General features: G+C 47.3%; 1 protein-coding gene across 1 annotated transcript; it reads left to right on the top strand.

The window, feature by feature from the left end:
* Positions 1 to 6,686: 6,686 nt before the first annotated feature.
* Positions 6,687 to 15,636, top strand: znf536 (zinc finger protein 536; the record flags this gene model as incomplete). Its single annotated transcript, XM_080755008.1, has 2 exons — positions 6,687 to 9,018; positions 15,540 to 15,636. Coding segments are annotated over 2 exons (2,429 nt in total), but the record flags the coding sequence as incomplete, so codon positions are not given.
* Positions 15,637 to 15,908: the final 272 nt, after the last annotated feature.

Below are 15,908 nucleotides of genomic sequence, written 5' to 3'. Positions count from 1 at the left end.
GATAAGACAGAAAATGAACTGCGCACGCAGGCATTGAAATTGTGACTGAAATACACATCCATTGTGTCACAGATACCACTTATAATTAAAGCTGCAGCTTGAACGGAAAAAGAGAAGAAAAATGCATTAAAGAAGCCAAAGTGAAATCAGGTTGTGTGTGGTGTGTGTGGTGCGTGCGTGTGTGTGTGGGTGTGTGTGTGTGTGTGTGCGTGCGTGTGTGTGTGTGTGTGTGTGTGTGTGTGCGTGCGTGTGTGTGTGTGTGTGTGTGTGTGTGTGTGTGTGTGTGTGTGTGTGTGTGTGTGTGTGAGTGTGAGTGAGAGTGAGAGTGCACGCGTGTGTGTGTGTGTGCAGGGGCGTCACACCAAATTCTGGGCCCTGAGTACAAGGATTCACTGCGGGCCCCCCATGAATGTTAACTATTGAAAAATAGCAGATATACAAGCTCACAGCGCGGCACCGAGTGCCGCGCTGCGAGCTTGTAGATCTGCTATTTTTGAAAAATCGTGAAAATGTGTGCCAAGAAACCTATGTTTTCATGTCAGTGATGCTCAAAATATTTAGTTCCAGGGACCCCCCCCCCAGAAGCAAAATTTGAGTTACAAATGTTCACTTACAAAAAATACATATATTCAAAGATTTGCGCACATTTTCACGACTTTTCAAAAATAGCAGATCTACAAGCTCGCAGCGCGGCACTCGGTGCCGCGCTGTGAGCTTGTATATCTGCTATTTTTCAATAGCTAAAGTTACTATAGGGCCCCTCCACCTTGGGCCATGGTAACTAAGTCCCACTTTCCTACCCCTTGTGACGCCCCTGTGTGTGTGTGTGTGTGTGTGTGTGTGTGTGTGTGTGTGTGTGTGTGTGTGTGTGTGTGTGTGTGTGTGTGTGTGTGTGTGTGTGTGTGTGTGTGTGTGTGTGCATGTGCAGGGTTGGTTCTCTGCTGAATATTAAACCACAAACTGTAAAGACAACAACAGGCGTCTGTGTGAGAAATTGCTAAAGGAAGTGTCTGTGGTCAGAGAGGAATCGGAGGAGCCAATAGCATTAAGCCGCTGAGGACCGGGGTGGTGCGCATTACTACGCATTATTTTATGCGTTAGATATTGAAAAATAGCAGATTTACAAGCTCAAAAAACTTGAAAATCTGTGCAAATCTTTGAATATTTTGTCTTTGGAATCCTTTTTTTTTTCTTTTTTTTTTTTTTAGAAAAATCCATGTTTCTATGTCAGTGGTGCTCAAACTTTTTCATGTCAAGGACCCCAAAATAACAAACAAATAATAAATGTATTTGGCCACAGACCCTCATCTCAAAATATTTAGTTCCAGGGACCCCCCAGAAGCAAATATTTGAGTTACAAATGTTCCCTTTAAAAAATGAGATATTCAAAGATTTGCTCACATTTTCACGACTTTTCAAAAACAGCAGAGCTTGTATATCTGCTATTTTTCAATAGCTAAAGCATTCAATCATTCTGGACCTAAATGGGTTAATGAGACAATGCTGCTGTGCGCAGCAGGTGGTGATAAGGGCGTACAATGTGTTGTTTCAAGTGTGTGGAGACATGTTGTACCGGTGGACCTGCTAGCGCACTGTGTGTCTGTTAGGGGTTACAGTATGTAGCACACACACACGTAACCGAGATCTCAGACAACAATGTGGGACAGAGTGGTACCAAGTGCATTGACTCATAAAGCAACCGGTATAAGACAAGCCAAACTTTAAAAAAAAGCGTGTGTGATTTTTCTTTTAGCAATGCTGTTTAGCTTTGACTACTAATAGCAGATCTACAAGCTCTCGGTGCGTCGCACAGAGGCATGAATTGGGTATGGCTACAGGGGGGAAAAAATGTACTTCTTAAAATGAATTCATCTTGCCTGTTTCTAAGGTATGGCAAACATGACTGGTGTCTTGCACGCACGCGAAGGCGTGCGTGCAAGACATGTTGCCATGCATTAACATTTGCTTAACTGACGCCACTGGTGTCACCGAGCGCTGAGAGCTTGTAGATCGTCTATTCTCAGGGCGAGGCGCGACGCTTAAGTGAATATAAATCAGACGCGAGTCAGAAGGGTATAGGCTTAGGTTTTCTGACAGCAGCAGTTGAGACGTGTGTCAGATCATATAGGGCTGGCAGTTGACGTGATTGTCTGTGGAACAGGCGGCTCCGGTCGACGGCGCCTGTCTTTACAGCGACGTTTGCAGCATTTTTGTTAGGGCGCCCGCGCATTCGATTGTTGCCTATATTTCCTAGGGTTGTGGGCGAGCGTGCGCTCGTGCCTCTTGTGTTGCCTGCGCGTGCCTCCTCGTGCATATACCCACAGATTCCTTTGCGTGAGTGTGTTTGTGTGTGTGTGTGTGTGTGTGTATTGATATGAGTGGATGGGGGGATGTCACATAAGAAATGTCCTTTTTAATCAGGGGGAAAAATATAAAATGACTCGGGAGCAAGGCGAGCATATTAATGTGCCTCATTTGCATACGCTCGTCAGGCAGGATGTGTTGTAAAAAAGGAAAGAAAACACACACACACACGCACACACACACACACACACACACACACACACACACACACACGCACACGCACACGCACACGCACACACACATGCACACACACATGCACACACACAAACTGTATTCGTCAGTTCATTTCACATTATTCCATTGTCTATCTGCCTTTGTTATATGTTAAAGATAAAGGACGGAAATCAAATTGGAGAAAAGGGCATGCCGCTATCTCCCCAAATGAGCAACAGCTCATCAGCCCAGCTTAAATCACAGATTTCTATTCCAAAAGGCAGCCAGCCGCCTCTGTAAAAAAAAAAAAAAAGGCCCCATTGAAATAAGGTCTGCGATATATAGGCATGGTTGGCGACGGTGATGACGGCCCGGGTTGTCACGTAAATATAATTTAAGACTTGAGTCGTTTTTAAGCGGTCTAACAAAGTTTTATCTTCACCCCTGCTGCTATTCTTCCAACATTAGTCCTACAATAAATGTACATATCGTCGTTGTCGGGCGGAAACCTCGTATCTCCAAGTTTGAAATGTGTACGTTCTTTCGTAAAGTAAAGCCCTGCTTCGGCGTACAAGGCCGTCGCACATAAGTAGTGAAAACAGCAGATCTACAAGCACACAACGCCTCGCGGTGCGAGGCGTTGTGTGCTCGTAGATCGGCTGTTTTCACTAGTTTAAATCATTTTTAAAATGATAAATACAAAACAAACGGTTTTGGAGATACAAGGTTTCCACCCGACAACGACGATATATTTTTCTATTCCAATATATATCACCCTCCCTCCCTTTTTTTTTTACTGTCAGGCTTTGAAAAGGTTTTATAACCTGACGGGGTTCAGCCTCGGCCCGAGCCACGCGAGAATAAGCTCACGTGATCCGTCGTAAATCGAGGTGCGCTTTTGACAAGACGCGCGTGTCTCGCCCGGTCCGCGCAGCTACTGTATAGCAGAACAAGCCCCGCAGAAAGAACATAGCAGCGCGCCCCCATTATATCCTCTGGGAATTTCAATTGAGCGGCTTTACGGGGTACTTGTGTGCAGAAGAAGTGAGACACATTCAAAGAGGGCCATGCCCACGGGCTCCGCATTCCTTTTAAAAACACAAGTGGAGCCGCAAGTCACAGTGTCTTAATTCATGTCCCGGAAGATAAGAATCTACCATCCACCAGCGTGTTGGAGGGGTCGACGTGTCTACGAGGAACAGACAGTCCTTATGTCGACTGGCCTCCTACTGATGAGAGAGAGAGAGAGAGAGAGAGAGAGAGAGAGAGAGAGAGAGAGAGAGAGAGAGAGAGAGAGAGAGAGAGACAGAGAGAGAGAGAGAGAGAGAGACAGAGAGAGACAGAGAGAGAGAATGAGACGCTCTTTCCATTAAAATGTGACAAATATAATAACACAAGAGCAGAATACTTTAAGAACTGTTAATTCCAAACTTTACACTTCTAGATGACAGTGACAAACAACACATTCTATTAGGAGATGGACCTGCAGCACATTTAGCTGCACAATATGTGACTGGCCACCTGTCACAAACTGAGGGACACTTAAGCAAACAACACTCATGTGACTATCTTGACAATGGACTATATCTTGACACACACACAGTTCAATTCTGCACTTTTGAATCATTATGGCAGTATTTGTATATTGTATTTTATTGTATGATTTAGTTTGATATTGTTTGTTTTATTATTCTTTTCTTCCCACTGCACTTAATGCTTTGGCAATATTGTAATTGTTACAGTCATGCCAATGAAGCTATTTGACAATGAAGCTATTTGAATTGAATTGAATTGAATTGAATTGAATTGAATTGAATTGAATTGAATTGAGAGAGAGAGAGAGAGAGGGAGAGAGAGAGAGAGAGAGAGAGAGGCAGAGAGACAGGCAGAAAGAGTGAGGCAGACCGACAAGTAGAGGACAATGGCTGTGTTTGCGTAGGCTGCCCACCGATTTCTCTTTTTTCCTCTCTATTCCGTTCATGTGCTTGAGTTAATAATGTACTAACGGCAATGTTCCAATATTACCTGGGCTGGGAGACTGAAGCGTGTAAATGTCTTATACCCTTTTAATGTTCGTGAACATGCCGAAAGCAACTTCTCCCCGCTGTTCCACCTTGCATGGCATGCATACCATGGAAATGGAGGATATCAGTGAGCGAGCAGGTTATTAAAGCTCATATGAACGGCATGCTGTGTGTGTACACTACAGTGTCACACAGTTTAAGTACAAATGGACTTTACACTTTCAGAGTTCACAAGTAACGCCTTGGATTGTGCGCCGTGGCCCTAATAAATAAGCTTGTTAATGGGGCACTGTGTGAACGTAAATGCAGCCATTGAGAAAGACAGAGAGAGAAAAATATAACTAATGATTGAGAGAAAGAAAAAAGGGAATAGAGAGAGACTGAGAGAGAGAGAGAGAGAGAGAGAGAGAGAGAGAGAGAGAGAGAGAGAGAGAGAGAGAGACTGAGAGAGAGAGAGAGAGAGAGAGAGAGAGAGCCTGACCTCTGTGAAGTGTACAGTACTGCATATGAGTGCACATATTTAAAGAGGGTGTGTCCTCATCACTTTCGGATCAGCGGGCATAAGCTCCCTGAACTGTAGTCACTGTATCCCCTCAACCACTTAAGCCCTTAAATATGTGTACTTGGTCCCCCCCCCCCCGCTCCACATCAAACCTCTTCACCGAAGATAGCCGATCTACAAGCCCACAACGTGTGGCAGCTTTGCAGATCTGCCATTTTCACGCGAGGAGTTCACGTGGTTCAAATGTGAGCCGCCCCGCAATGCCAGCCCTCAGAACCGACTCGCCCCTCGCCGCTGCCCAAGGATTTCTGATGATTATAATCATGCATTATGGTGCACAGTGGCCGCCACTGTTTCCAGGGCTGCATGCTAATCAGCTTAATGAGATATTATACAATATTTTGTTGACCAAAGCAGAACCCCGGTTATTGTTTCTGAGGAGGGTCGACCCGTGCCAGTAGCCCAGAGGAAGTGAAAAGATAGATGTTTATACCCCTCCATCTGGAGAGCAGATGGATGGGTATTCTCCCCCTTTTTTTCATTTATTCATCCGGGTTAGAGAGATATGAAATGAAAAGGAAAAAAAGAGGAAAGAAAAGTGGCAATGAAATCGAGATATGTCTTGGGACTGAGCTTTCCAGAAATCTGGGACTGCAGTTTTGTTTCTCTCTGCAAAAAAAAAAAATACTGGTGCAAATATTTTTGTTGCCCTTCGCTGAATGCGACGTTCAGCAAACAAGCGACAAAATATTTGCGACAAGTATTCCGTAAACTTGCCCCGATCCATCATCAGGCTTGAGGGCCATGCCGGTCTACTTTAGACATTCTTCATGGTTCACAGGATTCTGATGCAAACGGGAAACCCTTTGAATACCGCCAACTGTTGTTGTTTTTTTTCTCCATCTTGGAAACCGTGTGAGAGCGAAGTAAAGAGGGTGAGAGGTAGAGAGGGGGGAGGGCTGTAGAGAGAAGCATGAGCAGAGGAAAAGTGATTCACATCAAATAGTGAGGGTCTTTAATGGAAAACCACACCGAGACAAGTGTCGCGGCACCAAAGATAAGACTGTTATGTTTACTGAGTAACCCCTTGGTTTTAAGTGCTATTGTTAATATCGTAATTGTAGTATTGCGGTGGCTTTCGCGACAATGCCGTTGCTCCGTTTCATTAAGGCGTGTAATTGGAGGAATTCTGATAGGATGGGCACAAGTAGCTTAATTATACACCCGCTCGCTGTGTTTACTGAATAATTATTCCCACCAAAACGGTCTTATGTTGTCAGAAAGTTCTACGGAGTTGCATTCATTTTTTTTTGCCAGCAATGTTAAACACGTCGCTCTGACAATGAAAAGAAGGGGATTTTTTTTCTCTCTCATGACAGAACAAACTGTATTTTTGTACCAAGGCGTGCACACATTCTCCCCTTATGACAGTTCCATTTTAAAAACATGTATAATCCTTTGTTTTGTTTTCCTTTCAATACCAAAAATGTAAGAACAGATTACTGACAATAATACAAACTCTGGCATTCATACTGACCTCTCTCTCTCTCTTCCTCTCTCTCTCTCTCTCTCTCTCTCTCTCTCTCCCCCTCCCTCCCTCCCTCCCTCCCTGCGTGTCGGTTCTGTCTGACTGCTCTCACAGGATGGAGGAGTCTAGTTTGTGCCTTGGTGTGTCGTCGGCAGTGACGGACGCTGATGTCCATCTGAGCAGCGCGGTGCTGAATGGCCGCTACCCCATCAGCCAGAAGCTCCACCAGCTCACCGCGCAGCTAGGACACGCCTTCCCCGACTTGCACCGCCCCCAGCAGATCCCCGAGGAGAAGGCGGCGACGCCGCTGGACGAGAAGACCCACCACGCCGCCCTGGCCAGCCAGCCAATCAGCAGCCAGATGGCCCTGCTGGCCAATCAGCTCAACCGAGACATCGACACGGGGGCGCTGGGCGGCCTGAACGGGCGCGTGGACCTGCAGCAGTTCCTCAACGGCCAGAACCTGGGCATCATGTCCCAGATGAACGACATCGAAGACGACGCCCGCAAGAACCGCAAGTACCCGTGCCCGCTGTGTGGCAAGCGCTTCCGCTTCAACAGCATCCTGTCGCTGCACATGCGCACGCACACCGGGGAGAAGCCCTTCAAGTGTCCCTACTGCGACCACCGGGCAGCGCAGAAGGGCAACCTGAAGATCCACCTGCGCACCCACAAACTGGGCAACCTGGGCAAGGGGCGCGGCCGCGTGCGGGAGGAGAACCGGCTGCTGCACGAGCTGGAGGAGCGGGCCATCCTGAGGGACAAGCAGATGAGGGGCAGCGGGGGTCTCCTGCAGACGGCCCAGCCCGTACAGCACCACCACCACCAGGCCCACCTGGCCCTGAGCAGCAGCAACGTCAACCCCCACCAGCAGCAGCCGGGCTCCGCCTGCGGCCTCCTCACCACCCCCGGCCTGGGCACCCCCGACTCCCTCTCCCAACCCTCGTCCTCGCCCAAGCCGGCCGGTGCCCAGGACGAGCAGTCCCTCAACCCGGCGGCGGGCTTTCGCTGCACCTTCTGCAAGGGCAAGTTCAAGAAGCGCGAGGAGCTGGACCGCCACATCCGCATCCTCCACAAGCCCTACAAGTGCACCCTGTGCGAGTTCGCCGCCTCCCAGGAGGAGGACCTGATCAGCCACGTGGAGAAGGCCCACATCACGGCCGAGAACACCACGGGCACGGGCGGCGGCGGCGTGGGAGGCGAGAAGCCGGCCAACGAGTTCCGCTGCGAGGTGTGCAGCCAGGTGTTCAGCCAGGCCTGGTTCCTCAAGGGACACATGCGCAAGCACAAGGACTCCTTCGAGCACGTCTGCCAGATCTGCGGACGCCGCTTCAAGGAGCCGTGGTTCCTGAAGAACCACATGAAGGTCCACCTCAACAAGCTAGCCATCAAGAACAAGCCGCTCCAGCCCAGCGAGCAGGACATGGCCTCGGTCAACAGCATGAGCAGCCTGGCTCAGGAGGCCCACGCCAACCTCTACTCCCGCTACATCTCCTGCCTGCAGGGAGGCTTCCTCTCGCCAGACAAGCAGGGCCTCAGCGAGCAGCATCACATGCTGGCCAAGGCGGGTATCGCCATGAAGGAGAAGGAGATGCTGGGCAAACTCCTGGGGCCCATGGCAGCCGGCATGGGCCACGGGCTGGGCGAGAACGAGAAGCGCTCGCTCCTGGGCTGCCTCAACCTGGTGCCGCCGCTCAAGTCCAGCTGCATGGAGCGCCTCCAGGCGGCGGCCAAGGTGGCAGAGATGGATCCCCTGAACAGCTACCAGGCCTGGCAGATCATGGCTCGCGGCATGGCCATGGACCGAGCCTTCATGCCCAAGGACCACCAGCAGCAGCAGCAGCACCACATGCCCCACGGCGGGCAGGACGACGAGATGAGCGGCGGCGGCGCGGGAGGCATGGCTTCCGCCTACTTGAAAGAGAAACACGACTTCGCCCTGATGGCGTCCAGCGAAAGCTCCAAGCAGAAGCAGCTCTCCGAGGCCCTGCAGGGCTCCAAGGCGGGCTCAATCGGCACCATGATGCCCATGAAGGACGAGGGAGGAGGAGGCTACGACGCCCACCGGGACTTCATGTCCCCCCACCACCACGCCGGCTCTGGCACCCCCCTCGCCGGCCTGGGGAGCCCCCTCGGCCTCGAGTACAGCCTCCCCAGCCTCAAGGACAAGCCCACGGAGTGCCCCGACTGCGGCCGGGTCTTCCGCACGTACCACCAGATGGTGGTCCACTCCCGGGTCCACAACAAGGACAGGAGGGCCGCGGAGGAGCAGTCCGGCTCGGAGGACCGCCGCGGCTCGGCCAGCGACCCCGAGTCCCAGTCCATAAGCCGCTCCACCACCCCGGGCTCCTCCAACGTGACGGAGGAGAGCGGAGGAGCCGGAGGGGGACACTCCCAGACCGGCAGCGTCCAAGACGACAGCCCTCATCCCTCCTCGCCGTCATCAGGTATGACCCGTTCTTAGCATCGCGTTGAAAACATACAGTATAGGCCAAGGGTCTTCAACAGGGGGTTGAAGGAAAACGTTGCAATAGGCTGTAGGCACAGCAGCCATTTTGGAGAAAAGTTGGATCTCTTCTCACTTCCTTCACATGTGTTACTCTTCAAATGTGTTAAGATAAAAACCAATAATCGTCAAAGAGAGTCAGGGTGCTGATGTTGTGCATGTTGGCTCACTGGAAACACTCTGCTATACACCAGTGGGTCTCAAAGTGTGGTCCAGGGACCCTCATCATGACCCCTTAAAAGGTGTGTATGGGGGTCCTTGAAATAAAAGGCTTGAGAACCACTGTGCTACATGAAATGGAACGGAGCCTTCGTCAGTATCATTGGTAACACCTTTGAGGGAAGCGAGATCCAACTTCACTCTGTGCATATAATAGTTATTGAGGGAATAACTACAAGTAATTTGTTTGTATTACCCCGTGTCCATTTAGTGTTATATTGTCTCACTGGACGCCACATCAAAAAAAAGGAAAATCCGCTGTATGTGTGCTTGCACGCGGGTGTGTGCGTTGATCAAATCTCTCCTTTCAAAAGGGAATAATACCAGAAAAAAACACCAAAAGTACCCGGCAATGAATCAGAGCCGCGCATTCCATGCATAGCTCAGATCCTTAACGCCTCTGTTCAAATACCCATCAAGCACCCACACAGAGGACTGCTTATACCGGATCCTTTACACATGGGCACACACATACACAGACACACGCGCACACACACACACACACACACACACACACACACACACACACACACACACACACACACACACACACACAGACAAGCACACACACATACACAGACACACGCACACGCATGCACACACACACACACACACACACACACACACACACACACACACACACACGCACACACACACACACACACACACACACACACACACACACACACACACACACACACACACACACTAGGGATGGGACGATACGCGATATTATCGTTTATGGTGATAAAAAAACACTCACAATAATCGTATTGTGGAGATTTAATTTATCGTGATATCGTCCTCCGTCATGCACTGGGATCAATTCACCTTTTATTTGCCGAGCTGCATATCCAGTACCACTCTATAATTGGTAAAACGTACTTATAATATACGTACTTGATACAGTCTTTTTTCACTCTTTATCAAATGTCTTTGCCAAAAAATAGTCGATCTACAAGCTCACACCACGTTGTGAGCTTGAAGAATCATATTTTTTGTCTTGAATACCTTCTGATAACTTCCATTGAAACATCCCAAATTACTGGGAAATGTGTACATTTTTTACTGATATATCTTCTAGTTCGCCTAGAGGGGAGCAAATGTAAAAAGTGTCTCAGTTTACCCCAGTCTCCCCTAAGTCCTTATGAAGCGGAAAAAAGAAAGAAAAGACAAACACATGTGGATGCAGAGGTCCCCTGACACCAGCCAGCCTGCGCAGTGGCGTTGGTATCACTCACAGGAGGGCTCAGGGGTGTCACACCAAATTCTGGGCCCCGGGTACAAGGATTCACTGCGGGGCCCCTGTGCTTTAACTATTGAAAAATAGCAGATATACAAGCTCACAGCGCGGCACTGAGTGCCGCGCTGCGAGCTTGTAGATCTGCTATTTTTTTTAAATCCTGAAAATCTTTGAATATTTCAAATCCTTCTAAGGTTTTTTTGAAAAATCTATGTTTCGATGTCAGTGGGGCTCAAACTTTTACATGTGAAGGACCCCAAAAATGATATGTATTTGGCCCACGGACCCCCATCTCAAAATTTTAGTTACAAATGTTCGCTTAAAAAAATACATATATTCAAAGATTTGCACACACTTTCACGACTTTTCAAAAATAGCAGATCTACAAGCTCGCAGCGCGGCACTCGGTGCCGCACTGTGAGCTTGTATATCTGCTATATCTTCAATAGCTAAAGTATAAAATAATTAAGGCCCCTGCTCCACCACCTTGGGCCCTAGGAACTCAGTCCCACTTTCCTACCCCTTGTGACGCCCCTGTGTGTGCTCCCCATGTCCAGGGAGTGTCCTGCTCCACTAGCACAGCCATGTTTAGCATGCTCCATCAGCTCCCCGCGGAGCATGAGCAAAGAGTAGGAGCACAGGGAGGGGACGGGGCTCATTTTAACCACAGCCATTAATACGTGTCTTTAAGCCGCTCAGACCGGGTACGCATTATTATCTCATGCTTTAACTATTAAAATAAATAGGAGATATACAAGCTCACGTGCCACGCTGCGACCTTGTAGATCTGCTATTTTTGAAAAGTCATGAATATGTGTTTTTAAAGTGAAAATTTGTAACTCAAATTTTGCTTTTGAGGGGTCCCTGGAACTAAATATTTTGAGATGGGGGTCCATGGCCACTGGCCAAATACATATCATTTTGGGGGTCCTTCACATGAAAAGGTTTGAGCACCACTGACATAGAAACATATTTCTTTAAAAAAAAAACCTTTGAAAGGTTTGGAAAAAGGATTTGAAATATTCAAAAACTTGCACAAATTATCACAAATTTTCAAAAATATCAGATCTACAAGCTTTCACATGAAAAGGTTTGAGCCCCGCTGACATAGAAACATAGTTTTTTCAAAAAAGATTAGAAGGATTTAGAAGACACTTATAGAATCGGGTTAACATATTCAAAGACGTGCACACGTTTTCAAGATTTTTTCAAAAATAGCAGATCTACAAGCTCACAGCGCGGCTTGTATATCTGCTATTTCTCAATAGTTAAATCATTGAATCATTCTAGGCCTAAACGGCTTAATAAACACGGGCGCACGCGCGGCATACACAACGCGCGCACGCGCCCAGTAAACACAGGGCCGGGGCTAGATAAAGCGTATGTTTAGCAGGATTAAGGCAGTCTCGTTGCTAATGATTACAGAAGTTTTTTTTCCTTTTTTTTTTCTTAAGGTAACTTTCTCACTGCCTCCTTGGGGCGCCACGCCAGCGCTAAGCAGCGCGGCGGTAATTAGGTCACGACTACGCGATAATCAGTCGGTTTAAGCTAAACAAGACACTAATTAAAGATATACATATAAAGCAGGTCAAAGAAATCTGTGAACTTCATTCGCTTGCTTGGAAAAGCGGCGATGTGCTTTTAAGTCTTTGGGAGAGAGAGAGAAGAGGAAAAATAAATAAATATAAAGCCGGAGTGGCTTAGCTTAAGGCATGCGAGCAACTTAATTCCACCAGTGGAGATGAAATTGTTTATTTATTCACGGAGGCATGAAGTCCTTATCATGCCTGTGTAGTGTGATGGGTTTGAACATGGGACAGGCTATGTTTATTTTAATCTAAGAAATAATAACAGACAACCCCCCCCCCACCCCAATTAGGAATTAATGAAAATGAGAGCGAGATAAAAACCTATTTTCTTTATAGAGACTATTAAACATAGCACTTTCTCAACAGGGTGGGGGTGTAGCGGATGTAATTATCTTCTGAATTTTAATGCTGGAAGTTTTTCTTCCTTCCTGCCCCCCCCCCCCCCTTCTCTCTATCTCTCTCTTTTGCTATCTCTTTTCTTTTGACTCAAGTACTGTGACAAGTGCATCTTGTGGGCTTTTCGCCGTCTTGAGAAGTGTTCACGTTCAGCGTTATGGCAATCAAAGAAATAATTATTATTCTCCCGATGTTTTTTAAAAACGACATGCTAGGTTATGAAGAAATGACGATGATAATTATTGACAGTGATATTAAGACCAGCTCTGAATAGGAGGCCATGATAAAATGTTAACAGAGTTTTGATTCTTAATTGATTGAGTGATTGATTTGATCTCAGCTTTGCTTAAACTTTAAACTCACTTTGCCACTCCCTTTGCCACTCGATTTGCCACTCGATTTGCCATTCACTTCACCTGGCCTCCACCACCACTCAAAATGATGTTTAAGTCTGTAGTACGTTACATCGTCAATAAATGCATCCATACTTCACTAAAACATTACAACAAACAAGACAATGCATCCTATACTGTATCATCATTTTAAAGCACCAGCCTGAAACCTCCCGAAACAACCGACCGTTTTAAAATGTCCTCGCAATAAGTCTGTTCCACATCGAAAAATAATGTGCTTGCTCACCTGGCTCACCTCTTTAATGTAGGACAGACACAATATATCTATACAGTAACTGTACAACTGCCGCTAGTGGAACAGTTGTGAGCAACCCTCATCTGGTTAAAAATATGTAATTATCAGGAATCTATATCCATCTATATGAAAGACAGAAAACATACAAAAACATCACAGCAATGTGTCTTTAAAATGTAATGGAATTTTGGGTCAAACAAAATAGTATGACACACACATCCCCAATATCCAAAGGATATACAGTATACATTTGTTTACCTCATGTTGTAAATTGAGTTTGGGTCCTTTCTTGCAGTAATATGTTTCTCATAAAAGCAGGCTCATGTGGCATTTACACAATGTCAATAACTGGGTATGTGCCGTGGGTTTCTGTGAAAACACACTGAGAACTGCTGATCCATTGACTGTGGCCTCACATGTTTGGTGTGTGATCTACATTCTACGGTAGTACCTCTGGGCAGACAAGGTCTCTGAGTAGGGGCGTCACACCAAATTCTGGGCCCTGGGTACAAGGATTCACTGCGGGCCCCCCATGAATGTTAACTATTGAAAAATAGCAGATATACTAGCTCACAGCGCGGCACCGAGTGCTATTTTTTTTTTTATTGTGAAAATGTGTGCAAGAAACCTATGTTTCCATGTCAGTGCATGGTGCTCAAACTTTTTCATGTCAAGGACCCCCAAGATGATATGTATTTGTCCACGGACCCCCATCTCAAAATATTTAGTTCCAGGGACCCCCCAGAGGCAGAATTTGAGTTTTCAAAAATAGCAGATCTACAAGCTCGCAGCGCGGCACTCGGTGCCGCGCTGTGAGCTTGTATATCTGCTATTTTTCAATAGCTAAAGTTACTAGGGCCCCTCCACCTTGGGCCCTAGTAACTCATTCCCACTCCCCCCCCCCCCCCCTTGTGACGCCCCTGTCTCTGAGCAACGCACATATCTTTATATTACAATAATAGTACAATAACAATAATACACAGCCTTTCCTCGCAGTGTACATCATAAGAGTTGACCCTTGCCCTTTCAAAAGTGACTCATGCCTTGTTATCAAAACTGGAGAATTATTATTAACCCCTTGAACCCTCACATGCCTATTCTGGGGGGCATGTGGGGATGATATGTGAGCTATAGTACAAACCTATACCCCGGTCAACTAAGTATTGATTGTTGCGACCGTACAGGAAAACCTCCAGATCATGTCTGTCCGTCCGTCCGTCCATCCGTTCGTCCGTCACTCTTCTGACATCGCAATGTTACCTCATCCCAGCTCAGCAGAAGGATATAGCCGTCCTTGTCCCTTTTATGCTCATATATGGAGATGCCTGATGTCATCAATATTAAGCCCAATTCTGGGTATGCCCATATAAGCACATATACAAAGTTCACATAAGAACATATAAATGCATTTGAAATTAAATACAAATGTAACTTTTTAGGATTCCAATTCAAAATATTGCAAAAAAATAATTCCGGATTCCAATTTGAAAAAAATGCAAAAAATATAGTGGCCCTCTCCATCATCAGAGTTGCCTGCCCCTGCTCTAGAGGCGATAGTGTTTCAGTGGTCAAACCCATCATAGCCTATAGTATACAGAAACAATAGACATTGGCTGTGTAAGTATTGAGTAACACCGTTTCAGACTTAATCCGCTGTAATTTTGTTCAGGCTTTTGTTCCTCACGGTCCCTCTCTTTTCTCCAAACTGCCCCCATTTCCACCCCCTCTTTGTCCTTCCGTGTGTGTGTGTGTGTGTGTGTGTGTGTGTGTGTGTGTGTGTGTGTGTGTGTGTGTGTGTGTGTGTGTGTGTGCTCGCTCTGATGGAGTGTGATACACAGGTGAAAACCCTCTGTCTCTTTAACAAAGGTGTGTGTGTGTGTGTGCGCGGTCACGCGTGTGTGTGCGAGCGTGCGTATGTGTGTGTGCGTGCGTCTGTGTGTGTGCGTGCGTGCGTGCGTGTCCGTGTGCGCGTGTGTGTGTGTCAGGAGGAGGTGTACTGTGGGCACCGTGCCAAATACACCCCGCTGGCTTCAGCAGGCCTTAATGTTGACCTTGGAGGCCCCCTGCCTGCTCTGGGGACTCTGTCTGTGTGTGTGTGTGTGTGTGTGTGTGTGTGTGTGTGTGTGTGTGTGTGTGTGTGTGTGTGTGTGTGTGTGTGTGTGTGTGTGTGTGTGTGTGTGTGTGTGTCTGTGTGTGTGTGTCTGTGTGTGTGCGTGCGTGCGTGCGTGCGTGCGTGCGTGCGTGTGTGCATGCGTGCGTGCGTGCGTGTGTGCAGGTACATGGTCTCAGCTCCAGTCAGTACAGTACAGTACAGTACAGTGGCACTATTGAATGGCTGTGTGTATCCATTACTCTCATATCTGAGAGGCCTGTCCTCCTCCTCCTCCTCTGGAGCTACAGTATCTGAGAGCTCAGTGAGCCACACCGCCATGTCCAACCTGCTGCTGCACCGAGCCCAACACAGGTGGCAAACACACCGCCAGAGAATGGGATAGGATAAAGAAATGATATGGAATACAGTGGAGCAGTGTTTCTCAAACTTTTACATTTCAAGGTCTCCGCCTTAAAGGACCAGGTCACCTCTGGGACAACCAGATCGTATTTTATTGTTGTGTGGGACACGATCAACACAATCCTGAATTATTATTTGTGTTCAATTTGTGTTTTTAGATATGTTAGTATTTCAGCATGCTACAACTGGTCATATGGTGCATTTTGCATCATATGACCAGTTGT

This window comes from Nannobrachium achirus (genome assembly GCF_963921795.1).
Source record: "Nannobrachium achirus genome assembly, contig: SCAFFOLD_567, whole genome shotgun sequence".
NCBI lineage: Eukaryota > Metazoa > Chordata > Actinopteri > Myctophiformes > Myctophidae > Nannobrachium > Nannobrachium achirus.
Note: the sequence above shows the minus strand (reverse complement) of the source record. Positions and strands in the feature narration are given on the sequence as shown.